General features: G+C 39.8%; 1 protein-coding gene across 6 annotated transcripts in view; it reads left to right on the top strand.

The window, feature by feature from the left end:
- CAPRIN2 (caprin family member 2) overlaps positions 1-18,534 on the top strand; it is a 32,963-nt gene that overhangs the window by 4,634 nt on the left and 9,795 nt on the right. For 4 of the 6 annotated variants that reach the window (XM_071422397.1, XM_071422395.1, XM_071422396.1 and 1 more), the window contains exons 4-14: positions 1,621-1,707; positions 3,623-3,861; positions 5,239-5,321; positions 7,185-7,346; positions 7,852-7,895; positions 9,223-10,068; positions 15,206-15,337; positions 15,537-15,624; positions 16,056-16,111; positions 16,696-16,797; positions 18,400-18,510. In XM_071422397.1, coding sequence (XP_071278498.1) covers positions 1,621-1,707; positions 3,623-3,861; positions 5,239-5,321; positions 7,185-7,346; positions 7,852-7,895; positions 9,223-10,068; positions 15,206-15,337; positions 15,537-15,624; positions 16,056-16,111; positions 16,696-16,797; positions 18,400-18,510 — 1,950 coding nt within the window. Of the gene's footprint in view, positions 1-1,620; positions 1,708-3,622; positions 3,862-5,238; positions 5,322-7,184; positions 7,347-7,851; positions 7,896-9,222; positions 10,069-10,959; positions 11,057-11,360; positions 11,435-15,205; positions 15,338-15,536; positions 15,625-16,055; positions 16,112-16,695; positions 16,798-18,399; positions 18,511-18,534 lie in introns of all 6 variants that reach the window. The other 2 variants (XM_071422399.1, XM_071422398.1) reach the window with 2 other exon arrangements.

Genomic DNA, 18,534 nt, shown 5'->3' with positions numbered 1-18,534 from the left:
CTTAATAGAACTTAACACCTAAAGAAACCAGCTGCCTTGTAATACAGTGGTGTTCTTAATATGACTTGATGTCATCTATAGCTTTAATTTTCTCACACAGAGGAAGAAGTGCATGTCTGGTGATGAACTTGTTTTGCAAGCAATTTGGATTAAGCTGTAATTACTTATGGTGCATGCCTGCCAGACCTAATGTGTGTGCTAGCCTTACATTAGGAAACATTTGTTTCAAGAATGAGGAGCTTCCAGCAGCTTATTGTGCTTTTTGCAAGCTGAGCAGATTTTCCTCAGTGCTGTTCTTCCAACGTGCTGTTAATGAATGTTAATAACAGGTGTGACAGAAGAAAGCTATTGCTTTCCTGTGGGCTGAGGTCCAGCCTGGCATGAAAGCAGTGGTAGCTGTTCTTGGTGTTTTCAGGTGCAGAGTTTTACTCTGCAATTTGTGTTGTTAAAAGCACAATTGCTGTAACCTGACTAGTAAATTGTTGGTGTGAATTGTGAGTCTTCCTCAAATATGTGGGCATTGGATTCTTAGAAGTCCTTCTCTCAAATGCTGAGTGAATTGCTAAATAGTACTTCAAAGCTGCTTGGTAAATTGTGTGAAGACAAACCTAAACTACCAGGTGAGAGCTTGCACTTTGTGTTGAGTAGCATTTAGTCCAGGTGGTGTCTAGTATGTCACCAACAAGGGAATAAAAGGAACTGAGCAATCAAACTGAACAAATGAATGTATAACTTGTTTTTCAGTTGCTTAGGAACACATATGGAATTTGCAGATGTCCCAAATCTTATTGGGACAGTAGATTAAGCTTTTGTCACTGCACTGATGAAACACTAACACTGCTGTGAACGAGCTTTATGTTAGACTGATGGGCCTGTTCTAGAAAAACCTGTGATATCATGTCAGGAGCATAAACCAAACTGGATGTAAAACACCTGTGAATAACTGGAATTAAACTTGTTACTTCATGCCTTGTGGTGTGAAGATATGGGCAGCATGTCTGGACTACAGCATTTTGCTATCTTCAGAGCTGACAAGGGAACTTGGAGAAATTAATTAACCCATTAAAAATGGGGTATATCAAAATGCAATTAATAATCCACTGCAATTATTTTTGAAGACTAGCCAGTAAAATATTGGTTCAAGTCATTAGTAAAGACAGGAACATGGCTTCTTTTGTGGAAACTAAATTGGAAAGACTTATTTCTGGAAGTATGACTTGCTGTGTATATTTCTAAAGTTTGAACAAATTTTCTTTAAAGGTGTTCAGTTAAGCATGAGGGTAGAAGATCTGTGCTGAATTTCTCCTGTATTCCTTCCAGGTTTTTAGACCAGTCTGATTTTAAATAGCTGTTTACCTCTGATTGCCAAGACCTATATAGGAAAACTTGTTGGATATCTATCTGGTGGTATGATCTGGCTTTGAACTGCATCTCAGACAGTTACAGGTGAATGATATATGAAATTAAAGTACCAGCCCCTGACACAGTATCTTTAAAAAGCCACAGTTTCAGAGAAGAACACACTAAATTCTTCACAATTAGAATTTAAGTACAAGGCAATAGAGTTGCAATCAGTACTCTTAGGCATGAAAAATACATTTTTAATCTATTCCTTTGTAGGAGGCAGTAGAGAAATATGATGAAGTAGTGCACAACCTGGAATTTGCCAAGGAGCTTCACAAGACTTTTTCAGGGCTTAGCCAAGATGTAAGTATAACTATTCTTCTCTATATTGACAGGAGGTAACCGCAGAACTTTGTGCTACTACTTTAATGACTACATTTCTATTCCAGTGCACCCCTTGCTAGGAAGTTCTTGTCTGGTTTCTCTGCAGCAGTGAAGCTTAGGCATATGAGGAGCAGTTGATTAAGGAGAACTGATTATTTGGTGCTTGTTAACCAGTTGTCTGTTTCTGATCACTTGGTAGGCAAAGTCTAAAGAAGCTTCAGTGACTCCAGTGGTGGGCCCCTGAATTGCTGGGGCCTGGAAAATGAGACCTGTGGGGAGAGCCTGGAACATCTGGGCTTGTTGGGCCTGGTGAAGTGAAGGCTTGCCAGGAGATGCACAATTATCCTTCAGACAGCAAATACTGAAAGGGTGGAGCTGGGATTTTTGCTGAGAGATGTGGTAGGAGAAGCAATGATCATTACTTGAAATAGATGCTAACCAGGTAGGAGGAAATGGTCACTCAGTGGGTGATTAAACATTAGAAGCAGGCTGCCTAGGGAAGTGGTAAAATCTGTCCTTGGATTTCTTCAATGCTTGACTGCACAAAGCTCCGAGCAATCTGGTCTGGATTCCCTGTAGCCTTTCTGGAGGTTGGCATAGATGATGTCCCAAGATCCCTTCCAAACTGAATTTTTTACTGCTTCTGGTGAGGGAAAGTGCTGGTTTTAAATCACTTTGACTTCAATGAGAAGTACATCCCTCAGTAAAATTTAACTGAAGCTTGTGGAGTTTGCTACTCAATCTGCCATAATTGTCTCTAATAGTGGCAAGACACTGAATTAGTGCTTTATTTAGGTCTTTGTGCAGGATTTAAGCCACTCCATACATTATTTTTATGCAAGCAAGTGTTTTTATCTTTGGAGAAACTGGTCTCTTGGCTCAAGCAAATTCTACACTTATAGAAGATTTGATCCAAGGTAGTGGTAGGGAAGCTAAACATGATTAGTCACTGCTCTGGCATTATTTCTACAGAATGCTGAAGGACTGGTACTTTATGACCCAGTGTATCTTTGTGCAGGTGTTTTAAGTAATCCAGCATTCTACCAGTTCATGTTTGTTCTTGAACTTATGCTGTATTTAAAGGCTAACCCACCTTGTTTTTAACTTGGCACTGCTTCTATTGAAATGGATTCTACAGTCAATAGCCATTACTGGAACACTGGGGCCATTCTGGCAACAGCATCCTTGCGTCCTTTGCAGTGTGTTGTAGGGAACAAAATTTTCATAGATTGTGACACATATTGAGGCATTTTAAATTCTGCAGTTACTTGGATAGCTTCTGCTGGGTAGTTCTGTTAGTGCATGATGAGAGACTTGAATGCATATTCTGTATGTGTTCTGTAATTCCATATTGTTGCTTATTTAATGAATGTTTTAGCCTTCTGCTAACAGAAATAATTGTAGGATTCTGCTGTATCCTTTAAGCTGGGGTATTCAAAAATGAAGAGCAGTTGTCTTACTAGGAGAAACTTGAGACAACTTACTAGGAGACAACTTCTGCCTCTATAACTCTGTGGTAAATGTTAAAGATCAGCTAGGCCTGGATTGATGCATTGGTATCAATTCCATCATTTTCTTTAAAAGCTGTTACAATAAAACAACTATTAGGCATAATCAGGGTCTGGCTATCACAAGTGAAGCTACTAGTATCCAGTTTGACTGAAAGTTAGATGTGTAGACAGTAGATAAATGGAGAGCTCTTCCAATGGAGGAGCTGAAAAGATTCTGGATATCTGAGGAATTAGGGGCTTCTCTTATCTAACCATAACAAACAGTTAGTTTCCTCATTGTAGGATAATCAATATTAGAACTCAATGTTTTGTCCCAGAATCTTGTTACTAAGCAGGATTAGACAGTAAATTGTGTTTAATTGTTGAATTTGGCATTAAAATAGCTGCTGAAAGCACAGAAGAAGGCTCAGAGGAGAGAGAGCCTATTGAAGCTGGAAGCAGAGAAGAAGAAGCTGCGTACAATACTTCAAGTCCAGTATGTGCTACAGAACTTCACTCAAGAGCATGTTCAGAAAGATTTCAAAGGTGGTGTGAATGGTGCAATATACCTGCCTTCTAAAGAACTAGACTACCTCATAAGATTTGCAAAACTGACATGTCCAGAAAGAAATGAGAACTTGAGGTAAGTTCAGGGGTTTTTGTCTATTAGTGTGCTTCATATGTTGTGGTAAATGTCCTCTGTTTGACACTGCTGTGTCTTTAAATACCATGTTTTGGAACATTAATTAAAATTCTCTTCAGTACACTTGCTTTTGTCTGAGATTAGGAATGTGAAGATTTACCTCACTCAGAGCTTTAGAGGGAAGCTGCAATAATTACAGCCCCAGGTGCAGGTTACAGACAGACTTTGCCATTTTACATCTCCCTGTGGGACTGAGGGGGCACAGTCCAGTACCATCCTTAGCAGGGAGGCTGGGGATGTTCTGCTTCTCTGAGTTCTCACTGCTCATGAAATGAAAAAAGTGCAGTAAAATCAGAACTCTTTCTGTATTCCATTTACATTGATGATTCAGGTGTGCTTCTTTATTCCAAGGAATGTAAGATGGTGCTCCTGAGGTGCTCTTGCTGTTAGCTTCAAAGTAGTTTTAAAAAATTGCCTAAAGTTTTTGATACCTCTGCACTAAATGTCATGCATGGTGTTACAGAGGTAGTGTCAGAATCAGTGCTCATGTGGCACTGCTCTGGTGCTGTGATGGCTCATGCTTAGTGTGACAGCCTGTGTGGTAGGGTAGTGCAGCAAGAATAGTATTTGAATATGGAATAAGTAGTTTCTAAGTGGTAAGCTGAGACACTTTATGGATAAGTCATGTTTGACTGTGGACTAATTCTTTAGGTGCCTCAAAATTCTGGTCACTTGTCATACACTAGACTTGCCTAGTCTTTGCTCTTTAGTTAACTACTTCCAAAGAACAGCTGCTTACAAAAAGCTACACAACAGGACTGTCTCATCCCAATGAAGTAACTTTGTTTCTAGTTTACTCTTTTGGTATTACTTCTACAAGAAGCATAATCATTTCCTTTGGGATACTGTCTTTCATTGCAGTGGACTGAAAATTCCATCTTCTGGAGGAGGTGGATCTTGGACCTATAGTAAGGTTTTCCAGGAGCTGCTAGTTAGTGAGAATGGCAGCTGTTGTTGGTTGCACCTGTACAAGTTCATGCAGTAAATGTGACCAGCTGATTAAACAGCATAAACAGCAGTTGTTGCCCTGCTTGGGAATCCTGGCTTGTAATGAAATTCAGCCATGTGGTTTTGTGGGACAGTGCTTAGGATCTCTATATTGGCCAACAAAAGAAGTTAGGTTTGCTAGGTTAAATCTCTGTGCAAACAGAGACAGCTGAATTGCTTCCAGTGATTTCAGGGCTTACTATTCACTCTGTATGCAGGACATATATGAAGGCTGGACATTAGTGAATGTTGTAAAATGAGGGTTATTGGGATAGTGCAGCACTTGATCTTGGCTATGGTTCTACCTGGTAAAACTGTCATTTGTTTCAGTGTTGAAGACCAGATGGAGCAATCATCTCTCTACTTCTGGGACCTTCTAGAAGGAAGTGAGAAACCTGTGGTTGGAACAACATGTGAGTGTCTTATCTAGAGAAATAACTTAAAGATCTAAAATTTGTGTCCTTGTTAAACATCTTAAAGCCAGTGAATACACATGGGAGGTTACCAAACTAACTACTTTCAGGTGATGTGTGTATCTTGATTATCCAAGGATGAATGGCTGTTCCCAGTTCAGTTAAGTACAGGTCAATCAATGCCATGTGCTTTCATTTTCCAGTCAGGATTTACTCTTCAATCAGTGTACTAGTGTATTTTTGAGGAATACTAATGGTAGCAATTCAAAACCTGATGCATGAATACCTTTCAGAACAGTGGGAAGCTTTTTGTTTAGTTATGTGCAAATGGGTAAAGCTTGGAACAGTTCCCAGCCACGAAATGCTTAGTTGAGTACCCTGACATATTACAAAGCTTCATTGGCCATGGGCTGAAGGTTCCACAGCATTGAAGAGTCTCCTTTCTTTGTAGGAATTCTAGACTCATACCTCTTCTCTCCCTACAGTGCAGGACGCCACACTAGTTGTTAATGGAATTTGCTGGGATTTCTCATCATGCACAGTTGCAGTCTTTCTTTGATGTAATGGAAGTGTCCTTACTTTTCAAGAGTAGGATTCTGCAGATCTTCTTCCATTTGTGGCACAATTCCAAAATCCCTGGTTGTAAGCCAACATACACATTGTGTTGCTGTTTACAACTTGCTTGTGAGGAAACTGCCCTTAATTGAGTTGTAGTATCTTTCTATTGCAAACAGCCCTTGCTTGTTGTGTTTATGCCAGTCTTGTAGCAGCTGTGTGGCAGCAATCTTCCATTTATTCCTGACAGCAATGTCAGTAACTGTTAGAACAGAGCATTAGTGTGACCTGTTCAACTTCCACATACAGGTAGCTGAACTGGCAGCTAGGTGTTAAATCTTCCCATGCAGTTCTGGACAAACTGCATGCCTGGATTGCTACAGGCTGGTAACCTTAGCCTTGTATCTGTTGACATGAATTGATTGTTTATCAGTGTCTCTGTCCCTTTAGTGTCTGTCTTGCATCCCTTTGTGTGCAAGCTAGACTTCAGATAAAGCTGTTAGGTTGTTTTATTAGCATCCATTTCCTTGGAAGACAGTTTTTTATAGCCATAGTAAATTCTAGCTAGAATTCTTGTTTGTGTGGTTGTCACTGGTAGGAGTGATCTTTCACTGAAAGTTCTTCCTGTTTTCAAGGCTGTCTTGTTTCCAGCTCCTCTGAAACAACTTCTAGAACCACTGTTACTTCTGAGGTCTTACGCTGTACTATGAGCTGCTGTCTCTTGTTTGCACAGAGGAGCAAACGGGACAGTGCTTCTGAGTACAGTTAAGCTCTTGTTCAACCATGTCAGCTCTGAATCTTTTCCAGCTTCAGAGGAGTAAGTTCATTCTGGGATCACTCCCTTGCATTTCCCCTGCTTGTTTCTACAGTTCTTAACTTTTCTTTCTGAGACACAGTCCTGTTATCAGCAAGAGTGTCTTGTAGAGTAGTTCCATTGTGACTGTTTAGCTTTACCTCTGTTGCAGTCTCACATGATTTTAATATCAAAGCTGGCTAGCTTATACGTGGTAAACAAAGCCCTTTCCAAGCATATGGGAGACCAGGTGGCTCTGTGTTTACCTTGTGGGCATTAAACACAGGCTGCAGCCTTGCCCTGGAATTGCAAAGATGTTTTCAACTGCATTAAATTAAGCAGTCTAATAAATAATTTCCTTTACTAAAACATTTTGCTATAGCTTGGTAAGATGTGTAAACTTGGAGTAACTGCAGTTCATATGAAGGGAGCAAGTAACAAGTCTTAATCTGTAATCTGAATGCCTCTTAATTTCAGATTTTGCTGTTTTAACTTTATGGGTTTTTACTCTTTAGATAAACACATGAAGGACCTGCTGTCCAAGCTTCTAGACTCTGGCTACTTCGAAAGTATCCCAACTCCTCGCACCACTGTGCCAGTAAAAGAATTGGAAGAAGTAAATAGAAAACCTGAGAAAACAAGACAGCTGTCAAAAGGAGAGTCTGCCAAAGAATCAGGTGAAATATTACAGGGTTCAATTTTTATATCAGTGTTGGGAAAGGCCTGAACCGAGCACTGAATTTGCATAGCTTGGTGCTAAATCTAATGCTGTGCTGTAGTTTGCTTGCAATGTAGTAACTGAAAGGGAACCTGCAGGGCTTGCAGCCCTATTTTAGCTAGTAACATAAAAAAACCCCTTTAAATCATAGTAATAGAGTGCTTTTGCCTTCTGAGCAAGTTGAAGATGTGGGGACTGTCTGGTGTGTAGGGAAAGTTACATATTAGAATAACAAAATTATGAATACTATAAAATGTTTCTTGTTTAACTCTAAACTTCTGCAGCTGCAAAACTTAGAAAATTAAAGCTTGTCTAGAAATAGCATGTTGAATGGCAAGCTGAGCTTTCAGAATATCTGGTTTAGCAAATTGGTACTGCTATTTAAATATATTTAAAGAGCTGCTTCTGTTTGATCTGCCCTTTTGCATTTGATCAGTTGAAACAAATTAACATCCTTTCTCTAGAATCCATTATGGAGCTTATGAAATCTGAAATACAGCCACAGGAGGTAAGATACTCTACTGTTAATTGCTTGCCTTTTAGTATTGTGATTTTTTTTCAGACACATTTGTAAATGCTCTTCTGCTGCCCTTTTTTAAACTTAAAAAGGGTGTCTGAACAGTAATTTAAGTGTTGCTTGATGTAGGAAGCATTAAAGACTTGATTGCATTTGTTTTTAACCCCAAATTTTGGCATCTGGTGTTGTATTCTGGGATGAATGGAGAAGGATTACATGAAGCAGTATAGTACTTTATTGCTCTGGCACTTTCCTGACTAAAACAAAGCATCTGCCTTTAGAGTGGGAACATTGATCTTTTGTGTACTATGGAATAGAGAAAATAGACATCTGCTGAAAAGCTAAGCTTGTTGCAGTAGGCTTGATATTGGTGGGTTTGAGAATGTTGGTCTTACTGATTTGTCAGGAAGGTAGGAAACCCAAGAAAGGCTTGTGTGCACGGGGGTGTGTAGACCAGTTTCAGCAGCACTTCAGACTCCTGAACTTATGCTTTGACTGTCAGTACCATAGAAATCATTAGGCCTGGTTCAAAAGGTGGGGAGGGGTGTCTTTTTCCGAGTGGAATTACTGGTTCTTAAAATGCTGAATCCCTGTTTCCCAGGTATCCCACTAGAGGGTGTACTCTAGAACAAGTTTTTGTAACTTACTGCTAACACTGTTACCTGACTCTTATCTGGTATCTAGCCAGAAAAATGTCTCAGCCAGTGAGCCTTGTACATTCTTCACTTCATGTATTTACTTCCTGTTCATGACCAAGTGGTAACTTAGAAAAGCTTAGGGCATCATCATTTAATGCTCAGACTTAACACTAAACGCAGCCTGCAGTTGAAGTCCCGTGGTATTTAATCTGAGATTCTGGTGACATTTTAGTATCAAAACTCCACTAAGAATGAGGGTTATACTTGGTTACTGGGTCTAATATTTTGGGATGCTTAGCAGAATGTCTGCTAATATAGTACCAGAGCTTTTTAGTGCTTAGAAGGAGAGCTACTTTTATAAAAATCACACTTGAACTTGATATCGTTACTGCCTAGGAACATGAGGTAGCATTGAGGATAAGGGCAGTAGGTTCACTCAGTTGGATTTTACTTGTGCTGTTCAGCACTGTTCCCTGTTTCTCTGTGGCATGCCAAGCAAAGCTAGTCTGCAGTGTTGTAGGATAAAGCCATGGCCACAGTTTCTATGACTAGTGCTTAGACTGTCTAGGCTCTGCTTTGAGTCAGCAGTTTTCAGTAGCTGGGTGACCTTATTTAACTGACCTGAACTGTAGTAGCAAAATGTGTTCTTGGGAGCCATTAAGTTTCTTTGGTCTATATAGTTTCTCAACAGGCGTTATTTGCCTGAAGCAGAATACTCTGTCAAGAAGAAGCCAGAAGAGCCCAGATCTTGGGAAGCTGAGTGTGCTAGAAAACAAGAACCTCCAAAGTCCTGGGAGATGCTTGTTGATGTTAAAGAGCAGGAACAGAAGCAGAAACAAGAGACCTTAAAGCCTTGGGAAGCTCGTGTTAGACAGCAAGAACTCAAGAGACCAGATTCTCCAAAGCCTTGGGAAGCTCATGGTAAAGAGGAGGAACAGAAGCGTGAGTCTGCAAAGCCCTGGGAGAGCCGTGTGGAGGAGGAACAACAGAAGAAGCCAGAAGCTCCAAAGGCATGGGTAGCACGTGTCCAAGAGGAGCAGGAGTCTCCCAAACCTTGGGTAGCAAAGGTCAGGGAAGAGCAGGACCAGAAGAAACAGGAATCACCTAAGCCATGGGTAACAAAAGTTAGGGAAGAGCAGGAACAGAAAAAGCAGGAGTCCTCAAAACCTTGGGTAACCAAAGTTAAGGAAGAACCAGAAGAAAAGCAGGAATCTCCAAAACCTTGGGTAACCCAAACTAGGGAGCAACCAGAACAAAAGAAGCCAGACCCTATGAAAACATGGGAAGTGCCTGTTAGGGAAGAGCCAGAGCAAAAGAAGCAGGAGCCTGTGAAGGCTTGGGCTGCGCATGTTAGGGAGGAGCCAGAACAAAAGAAGCAGGAGACTCGAGAGGCTTGGGAAAAAGCTGACAGGCAGCAGCAAGTGTCATCTCCGCAGTTACAGAACCCTCCGAAGGCCTGGGCAGCTGCCAGTATGGGGCCAAAGGAACAGATGGGCCCAAAGAAGTTTGATATGGAACCCAAAGAAGTGAGTTGGCATATGTAGTATTATCTGTCATAAGCTTTTGACATTGGTGTATTGGAATAAAGCCACCTGTTAGCAGAGGGTATCTGAGGTGTGTTTTGTAGGCCAATATTATAGACTCCAGTTTCATTCTTTCTTGGGGGAAATAATTCTGGAGGCTAAAGTTTATATTTGAATAGCAAGATGGTCTGCTTTGCTTTTTACATCAGCACAGTATTGCTGTGTTTGAACCTTGAATAACTGCTTTATGCATAAGACAGAAGAATTAACTTGGTTCATCTGTAGCTATTGGCTCTGGCCTCTGTTAGCAGTACAAAGCAGGTATGACTCATCCAGGGATCAAATACTTTGTGGCTGCATGTGAATAACACTTCAGTAATTTTTAGGCTTTTGATTAAAATAGCTGCTGATTCAAGAGAGATCTAATGTCTAGATCAAGCAATACCAACTGTACAGGGGCTTAAATATGTATTTCCAGATGAATGCATAAACCATACTGCTGTCCTGGGAGTCTAACAATAGCATAGTGTTAGAAGTATAAAAGAAAAGCCATTGCATGGCTTACAGCTGAAGAGGCTGCTACCCTTTGGTCACATTACCTTCTTTCTCACCTGTGCCTGGGTAGCAGGAACACTGGTCACTGTCAAAAGAGATAACTGAGCTCTGCTATGTCTGCCTTAGGTCACTAAGAGAAATGTTAATCTAAAGGTAGACTTCAGGAAGAAAATGTGGGGAATTGAGCTGTACAACTCTGTACACACTGTTGTAACCACAACTGTCTTAGTGCAAGCAAGCAGGAGCCAGTATATCCCACGTTACTCATGGCAAATGATTAAGCTTGTATCTTGTCAGTAAACTTGGCAAAACTGAAAAAATGGATGTTCTTGTGTCTAGAGGCGGGACCGCAAACCGAAGGTTGAATATGAGATTAAAAAAGTATGTAATGATGCAGCACTGGGTAACAACATGGGATTAAGGTGTTTCAGCTTGAGCCATCTTTACTCTCAAGCTGAGTAGAATCTTATGTCCACTGGTGGTGGTGGTAGAGGTGGAAAACGTGGTTGCCTCACTAAGTAACTCTGAGCACAAATAGGTGTTGTGCACCCAGTTATGCACAGTATTCCTGTAACTGAAACTAAGTACAGGAATAGTCTCAAGCACTTGTAAAGTCCCTTGGAATTTCTGGTGTCAGATTACCTTAAATGCAAGATGGTTCCTAATGAGAAGATGCTTCCTCTTATTTTTATATGGGATGGATAGATGGATGGCTCAAGTGATTGTGACAACTGCTGCAGTGAGTAAAGAGGAGGGTCTCCAGTCATCTGGAGAAACTTACAAACTGCTTCAGAATCTCCCCCATAGTGTGCAGGTTTCAATATACAGACAAAACTAAACTAACTGCTGGAATGTGAGGTCACTGAAGGGTTATTGCTGAACTAAGTAAACAAAGCATTTTTTAAAGTATTCAAACTTGGATTTACAGAGACCATAGGAAAACATCAGCTGCCTTTAGTTTTGCTTAATAGCTATTGAGAAATCCTAATAATCCTAAAAGTATATTGAATGAGTAGAAAACAATGTACTATCAACATAACTAGTTTCCATAACCAGTTTTTTAAAAGAGATGTCTTTGACTTCAAGTGCATACAAAGAACAATTAAAATCATGTTAAGCTTTTCAGATAACAATTTCTTTTGCCCTTGCTTATGTAAAAGAGAGGCAATGCAGTGCTGTAGCTAGATCTGTTTGAGAAAATCTATAAACACTTTTGTGCAGGGGTGTAGGCAAGGCAGATAAGACCTGTGCCACTGCTGCTGCCTGCTGAGCTGAATCTGTTAGACCTCTGAGGTCTTTAAAAGACTGTCTTGAGATATTAAACTATGCTTCTTTAACTTAATATACTGTAAAGTGGAGTACCTAAGAAGCTGAGCCTAAGACAGCAGGGTGAGCTGATATGCAACCTGTTTAACTGTTGTTCTGTTTAAATGTTTGTGCAACCTGTGGACCAGCAAGCTTGGTTAGAGCTGAATTTGTGGCCTGGTATGGGAAAGCAAAACAGTTTGGTTTGTGCTGTCATCCAGCATGTCATTCAATTCACACCCACTGTGAATGCTGCTCTGAGTAGAAATGTGATTTTAATGGTGTATCTAAATGGCAATCACTACCTACAGCTTCAGTATCACCATTCCACCTCATTTAGTACTCCATAACTGACAAACCTGAAGAGGAATTAAAGTCCTGTCCCATAGGATGAAGTTTCACTTGTAAATGAGATGGTTGAAGTGGTATGTTAGTGTTGCATGTAAGTAGACCTTCAGTCTCTAAAAAATCCAGCTTTGACAGGAGTCCCTGGTAAATTTGCATTCTGACTAGCCAAATTCCAAAGTGGCTGTTGGTTTATTTGCAATGGCTTAACTGGTCCTAGGAAAAAAATTTTCAAGATATTTCACCTCTACTTCCAGTTAGTCAGTTCTCTGCATGTAAGTCAAGATACATTTTGCTGAATGTATGAGTAGTGTTGAAGTTAGGTTTCAGAAACATTTCTTATGACAAATGAAATTCTGAATTTACCAGTGCTGTTCAACTGTAGTGGTTCAAGCAGCATTCAGGTTAATGTTAGGTGATCTGAGCCAGACTAATAGGTCAGAGTCTGCTGCTAGCTTTTAATGACTACCAGAAACAGCATCTGGTTGTAGGCTAGAAAGAAAACATCTTAAGAATGTTAAGTACCTGCTCTTCTTCAAAGCATCATTTTATTAAAAAGCATAAAAACTGAAGTACTTTAATTTTCTGATACTTTTCTCTATGTAATCTTATATTGCACTTAAATATTGTAGTTTTGAATCCCTAGGTACCAGCAAATCAATATGAGATAGCTTCACTGCACCTTCTTCTGGCTGGTGTATTTTAATATCTATATGAACTAGAAAATAACTTCTATGGAATGGAAAGTCTCAGTGTTTCAGTCCTAGCCTAAAGCCCTGATATCATATATGTAATCCTGCATTTTTGTACTTCTTGTAGTAAAGAATGCTACCAACAGAATGCATAGAGTATGAGCTAGGGAAGGAGATAAAAGCTCTGACAAATTGTACAAGCATACAGGAATTTTATCATATTTGGAAGTAAAAGTGACCAGTCTTTTCTGCTTTCATGCCCTTGGGGCTTTTTAAACTTTGTTGTGTTTAATGTACAAGTCTCACTCACATAGCTAATGGACTATCTTAAGAGCTTTAGGCCCTGCCAGACTTGACCTAAAGGTGAAGAGCTTCTGTTACCCATTTTCAAACACACAGAACCAGTTTGGTCATGTCCCTGTGTCTTAGTAGAAATGGTAGTGGAGGAGGAAGAGGGTAACAAAAGCATTAATCAGTTTAACCCAGAATGGGTTTACTATGACAGGGAGTGTTGTAAAATTAAGACTTTTTGTAAGTGAGGACTAAAAGTGATGGACAGAAAGATCCAGGTTGCCAGTAACTTAATCTATAACTCACTGAGATTAAGTTAATTCAACTGTATCTTTTGTCCTACACTTACATCCTTAAAAGCTGTAGTTACTGTTCATTATTGGAAATTACAGCAATATAAACTTGTATTTTTAACTGGTAGTTCAAGATAGTGTTTGTGCAGTGGAATTTCTAATTAAGATAGAGCTTTACAAAGATGCACTCTTTTAACTATAGAATGAAGCAAAACTTCTCACAGCTCATCAAGCAGTTGTCATGTGGGCCACATAGATAGTAGAAACTGAGTCCTGCAGAGTTAATAATGTGCTGGAAGCTTCTTGCCTGTGTATGGCATTGGAATTGCTGCAAAGGCCAGAGATTAGTTTCAGAAAACCATTGAAAGGAAACTCAAGAGTGTTTTAGGCGTGTCCTAAAAGTGAACAAAAAGCACTTCATCAGTTTATGGTGGATTTAGTGTGACAGTTGTCATCATAACACAAATACCCTTCTGCCCTATATTTTCCAATGACTATGCAAATAATAACATTGCTGTACAATATATTGAAGTTGTAACCTCCTGTTAGAAACACAGCTGTTTGTCCTGTAGGGAAAAAAAACACTTTCACATGTTCCTGTATATCTCAAAATTTGGGCCAGTTAAAATAATGCAGCTAAATGTCTTCAGATTTGCCTCCCTCTAGCTGCACAGACCAACATAAGAACAGTAAAACTTTAGAGAAACCACAAAAAAATTATGGGTTTAAAATACTTCTAATGAGCCTACCTCCTCTCCATGCTGCTTTCAAAAGACTTTAGACCATCTAGACAGTCTAATATTATTGTCACCTTATAAATAACAGGGCTTCTGCTGCTTAAGGAGCTTACTATAGTGATTTTTCTGTTACCTTAGACTGACTTGTTCCCTGACAAAACATTTCCCTCTTCTAAAGTGGAGTGAGAACCAGTTGGGATGAACTCTTAAGGAACCAGCTGAAATAATCAAGGAGTAATAAAGCCCTGCAAAAGTCCATGTTAGGCTCTTGTGTGGGAGCAGGGGTGTATTTATGCCAAACTGGGATGTAATACTTTCTGCAGGAGATGGTGCATTGAGATTATCGGGCTTTTTAGTAGAAACACTTTGGTCTCATCCTGACTTACTTGTTTGCAATATATCTCTTGGGTGCAATTTCTTCAGAATGTCTGAAAATGCCCTCCTAATAAAAGATCTGCACTTATTGTTGTAGGCTCTATTGGGAGAAGTAAACCTTGAGTGATGTAGCTTTGATTTTTAAGTTTGTTCAGGCCTTTAACTGAAATGCAAGTTTCCTTAGATGGAAGTGCCTAATTTTGCACTAGATGCAGGCAACTTAATTTTTAACATTTGGATATAAGAAATTGAATTGAATTAATCTAGTGAAAGGTGTTCCTGCCCATGGCAGGGGGGTTGAACTAGGTAATCTTCAAGCTGTCTTCCAGCCCAAAGCATTCTATGAAATCTGTGGCTTAACTAGTTGTAGCAACAGGAAGCTGATTTTTTTTCTAATAAAGTGAAAACGTGATTCAGGAAATACCAATAACAGCACAGAATTCCTTGGCCCACAGTGTGTGACACCTCTAGGTTACTCTGGAAGTATATTGGATAAGGAGCTTGTCTTGCTTCCAGTATTAGATTTAATGTAACTTCTCCTTATTAGGTGCCTAAACCTGTACATCAGCCAGCTGCAGAATTTTGCTCTACTTCAACTCTTCCAAAAGATCCAGTATTGAGAAGGGAAAAGCTTCAGGATCTGATGACTCAGATACAAGGGACTTACAACTTCATGCAAGTATGTTTTTCTCTGCTGTTGCAGCACAAAGCTCCTGTTCCTACTGGGTTAGGGAGAACAGTGCTGACAATGTGTGTTGGCACTGAATGAATGAATTTAGCCCTAATTAGCTAAAAGCAGCTTGTCAAGGGAAAATGTTTCATTTGTTTCTAGAGTTTAATTTTTTTTTTCTTCCCAATGGTGATCTTCTTTTTGAAAGGAGTCCATTCTGGATTTTGATAAAGCTTCACCAAGTGCCATTGGTTCATCCCAACCTCCTTCAGTTACTCCAGCAAGTAGTCCTGTAGGTAGGTGGTACTATAAGTGTAAATGGTATGTACAATTTTGCAAGCACTGACAGGATTTGCTTGGGCTGTAGGCCTGGTGAAGATAGCTTGTTTAAATATAAAGAACAGATCATGCTGAAAGACTGGGTGGATCTTGGGCTGTAGAACTCAATTACCCAGTTTATTAATTTTCTTTCTTAATCTCGTAAGTGGATATCTTTTCTGTGGTAAAAATATTTTTGTCATTGAATACCTGTCCTCTTTTACCAAAAACCTGAAGTCTTCAATTGGGTGTAGTTTGCTGATGCTTGGTTTAAATATTTGAATTCCACATAAGAATAGTTTGCATCTTCACATACCAAATGTTTTTAAAAACCAGAACTGCAGACCAAAACTATATGTAGTGTTTGAATTTAAAAGTAAATGTTGCTTAATGCATTCTATTTTTACAGCTTCAAAAGAGCAGAAACTGCCAAGTCAGAGTGATTTTCTTCAACAGCCCCTTCAAGTAAGTTGAAGTTAGGACTGCCCTGAAGAGGCAGGTAGAGGTTATTTACCAACATGGACTTATACTTGAGTTGTTTTTCTTGCCAGTAGTTTTGTGTTTCATACCATGTAGTAGCTTGTGAGTCTAAGCTCACTCAAATGCTGACAAAGCTGGCTGCTCTTTTGGTTGAAAAGGGGCAAAAAATGCTTGAAGTTTCTTGAAGTATGTTGAAAACACACTGAAATAGTTTGCATATTTTCCCTTTAGATTCAGGTCATAGCCAGTAGTCATGTGCAGAAGATCAGCTAGTTTCTTTCCTAGATAGGATCTTGAAGATGAAAACACACAACAAAGACTGTATCTCAAGCTTTGGTAGTTGTGGTTAAATGAGCCTTAAATTCAGTCACTGTGCTTGCATGTCTTATGACTTTTGCTTTTAAATGTGTTTCCTTACCATGAGCAAGCATTCCTAAAAGACTGACTGACTGGTCAAGACACTTCAGTCCCTGAATTATTCTGAGGTTTACTTGGACATGCTGAGGGCGTGAGCTTTAGTGAAGCCAAACATTTACCAAAACCTTATGTCTGTTTTCTCTCCTTGCAAGGCTGCTGCTTCATCAATGGTGCTGCATGGTTCGAACACTTCCCTAGCATCTGCTGATCATGCTCTTTCTGGCTCTGAAGCTGAAGACTTGGTGACACCACAGGTACCATACCCTGGGGCTCACTGGCATTCAGATCTGTGTGACAGCCAGCCCTAAGAGAAAGCTCAGCTGGGCCCCTCCTGAATAACTGGGCTGGAACAACATACAAGTGACAGCAGTGGTACAGCCTACAGTCGGGCATACTTAAAGATGGGTGGCAAATTCTTGCTAATACTGCATGAGTGCAAAGTGAACAGTCTGCTTATTGACACAGGAAGGGTGTGGGATGAAAAGTGCTCACTAAAAAGTGTGGTGCACATTCTTGTGGGAATATGGGAGTAGCATAAATATTTGCTTTGGTTACAGGGTAGAATATTCCATCTAATGATGACAAAGAGGTTGCATAAATTGAGATGGATATTGTCATGAAATTGCAGAGTCTGTGTGTAACCTGAAGACTGAGATATTCTCTCAAACACTAACTGAAGAAATACCAGGAATCTCACTTCCTGATGTTCTGCTAAGACCTAAAACTTTGCTTGCTTAATTCTATTTATGTGCAGATAAACATTCAAATAGTGTTTAGAGCTGAAAAGTTTCACTTTATGCAGACCAGTGTCTTAAAGATCTCTTGTGAATTGTGTTGCTGTGTTTAAGAACACAGCTGGCCCTTTCCTGTTGGATTCTGTAATTCAGTGTGTGTAGATTATAATGGGAAATGTTCTTTTTACATTTGTTTTGCTGATGTACATGTTATCAGCATACTGTGTATGTAGTGCTTTATTTCTTAATATCCTATATACTGATAGGGCTATTAGTCTCACAACCTCTTGAATCAGCAGTTTTGTCCCAATTCTTGACACTTTCTATCACTTCTACAGTGCCATGAGACTCCTTGTGCTGACGAAAATTCAATAATTCTGCTGTTCAATTTGTTTCCAGAAGGCCTGTGCTGTGCTATAAAGTGGAACATCCGATTTTCTTGTAGAATACGAACTTATTGTTTGAAATTAGGGTTGCTTGTGCCCAGCCTATCTCTAGTCCCTTCAGCTTGAAGACTAGAGTCTGTCTTTCTTTTGTAGGAAAAGCAGTAGCTAAGTTTTGGTCCCAGCAGAGCCAGGGAATACACTCCATGCTGGCAGTGCTCCTCCTGGTGTGCAGGTACACCCCAGTGCTGTCTGAGGCATTGTGATGTGTACATGGTGAGCACAGGACTGGTAGCCTTTAGCCGTAGGCTCCATATTTAAGCATTAAGCAACTCCTATATGTAGCATTACAGGTGTGAGCTAACTCTAGGACACGCAGGCTTTGTAAAGCCTTGTTCAACAGAGCTTACCATTTTTTTCCATTTAATTCAGTGAGACAGGTGTGTGTTGCAGACTTTGCTGTAAGGACTTGAAGCAATCTACTGTTCTTAAAATGATCTGACTTTGCAGGGCTAGTTGTGCAACCAGTTGTGTAAGAAGAGTAATCTAAATCTGAATCTCTAAAGCTAATTACTTGAAGCTTTGGTTAAGATGACTGTTTAATACTTTGGCTTTGGAATTAATGTTTGTCCTGGTCTTTCAAAATCCATTTGTTTCAACTTAGGAACTGGTGTTTCATAGCTTTACCAGAACTCTGTAGTACTGCTCATAATAGCAGGTGCATTATGGCTTCTTCTAGGCATCAACATCACTTTCTCAAGAGAATGAGAAATATACTTCCCAGCCTCTGTATCAGACAAGTTCACGTATTTCTGAGCCACTGATCCCTAAAAAGATTGAAATTGCCCAGGTGAGCTATCACAAGCAGTGTAAA

This window comes from Agelaius tricolor, unplaced genomic scaffold (assembly GCF_023055355.1).
Source record: "Agelaius tricolor isolate 1412-34295 unplaced genomic scaffold, bAgeTri1.0.p SCAF_3, whole genome shotgun sequence".
In the NCBI taxonomy this organism is placed as follows: domain Eukaryota; kingdom Metazoa; phylum Chordata; class Aves; order Passeriformes; family Icteridae; genus Agelaius; species Agelaius tricolor.
This window is presented reverse-complemented; position numbering and strand designations above follow the sequence as displayed.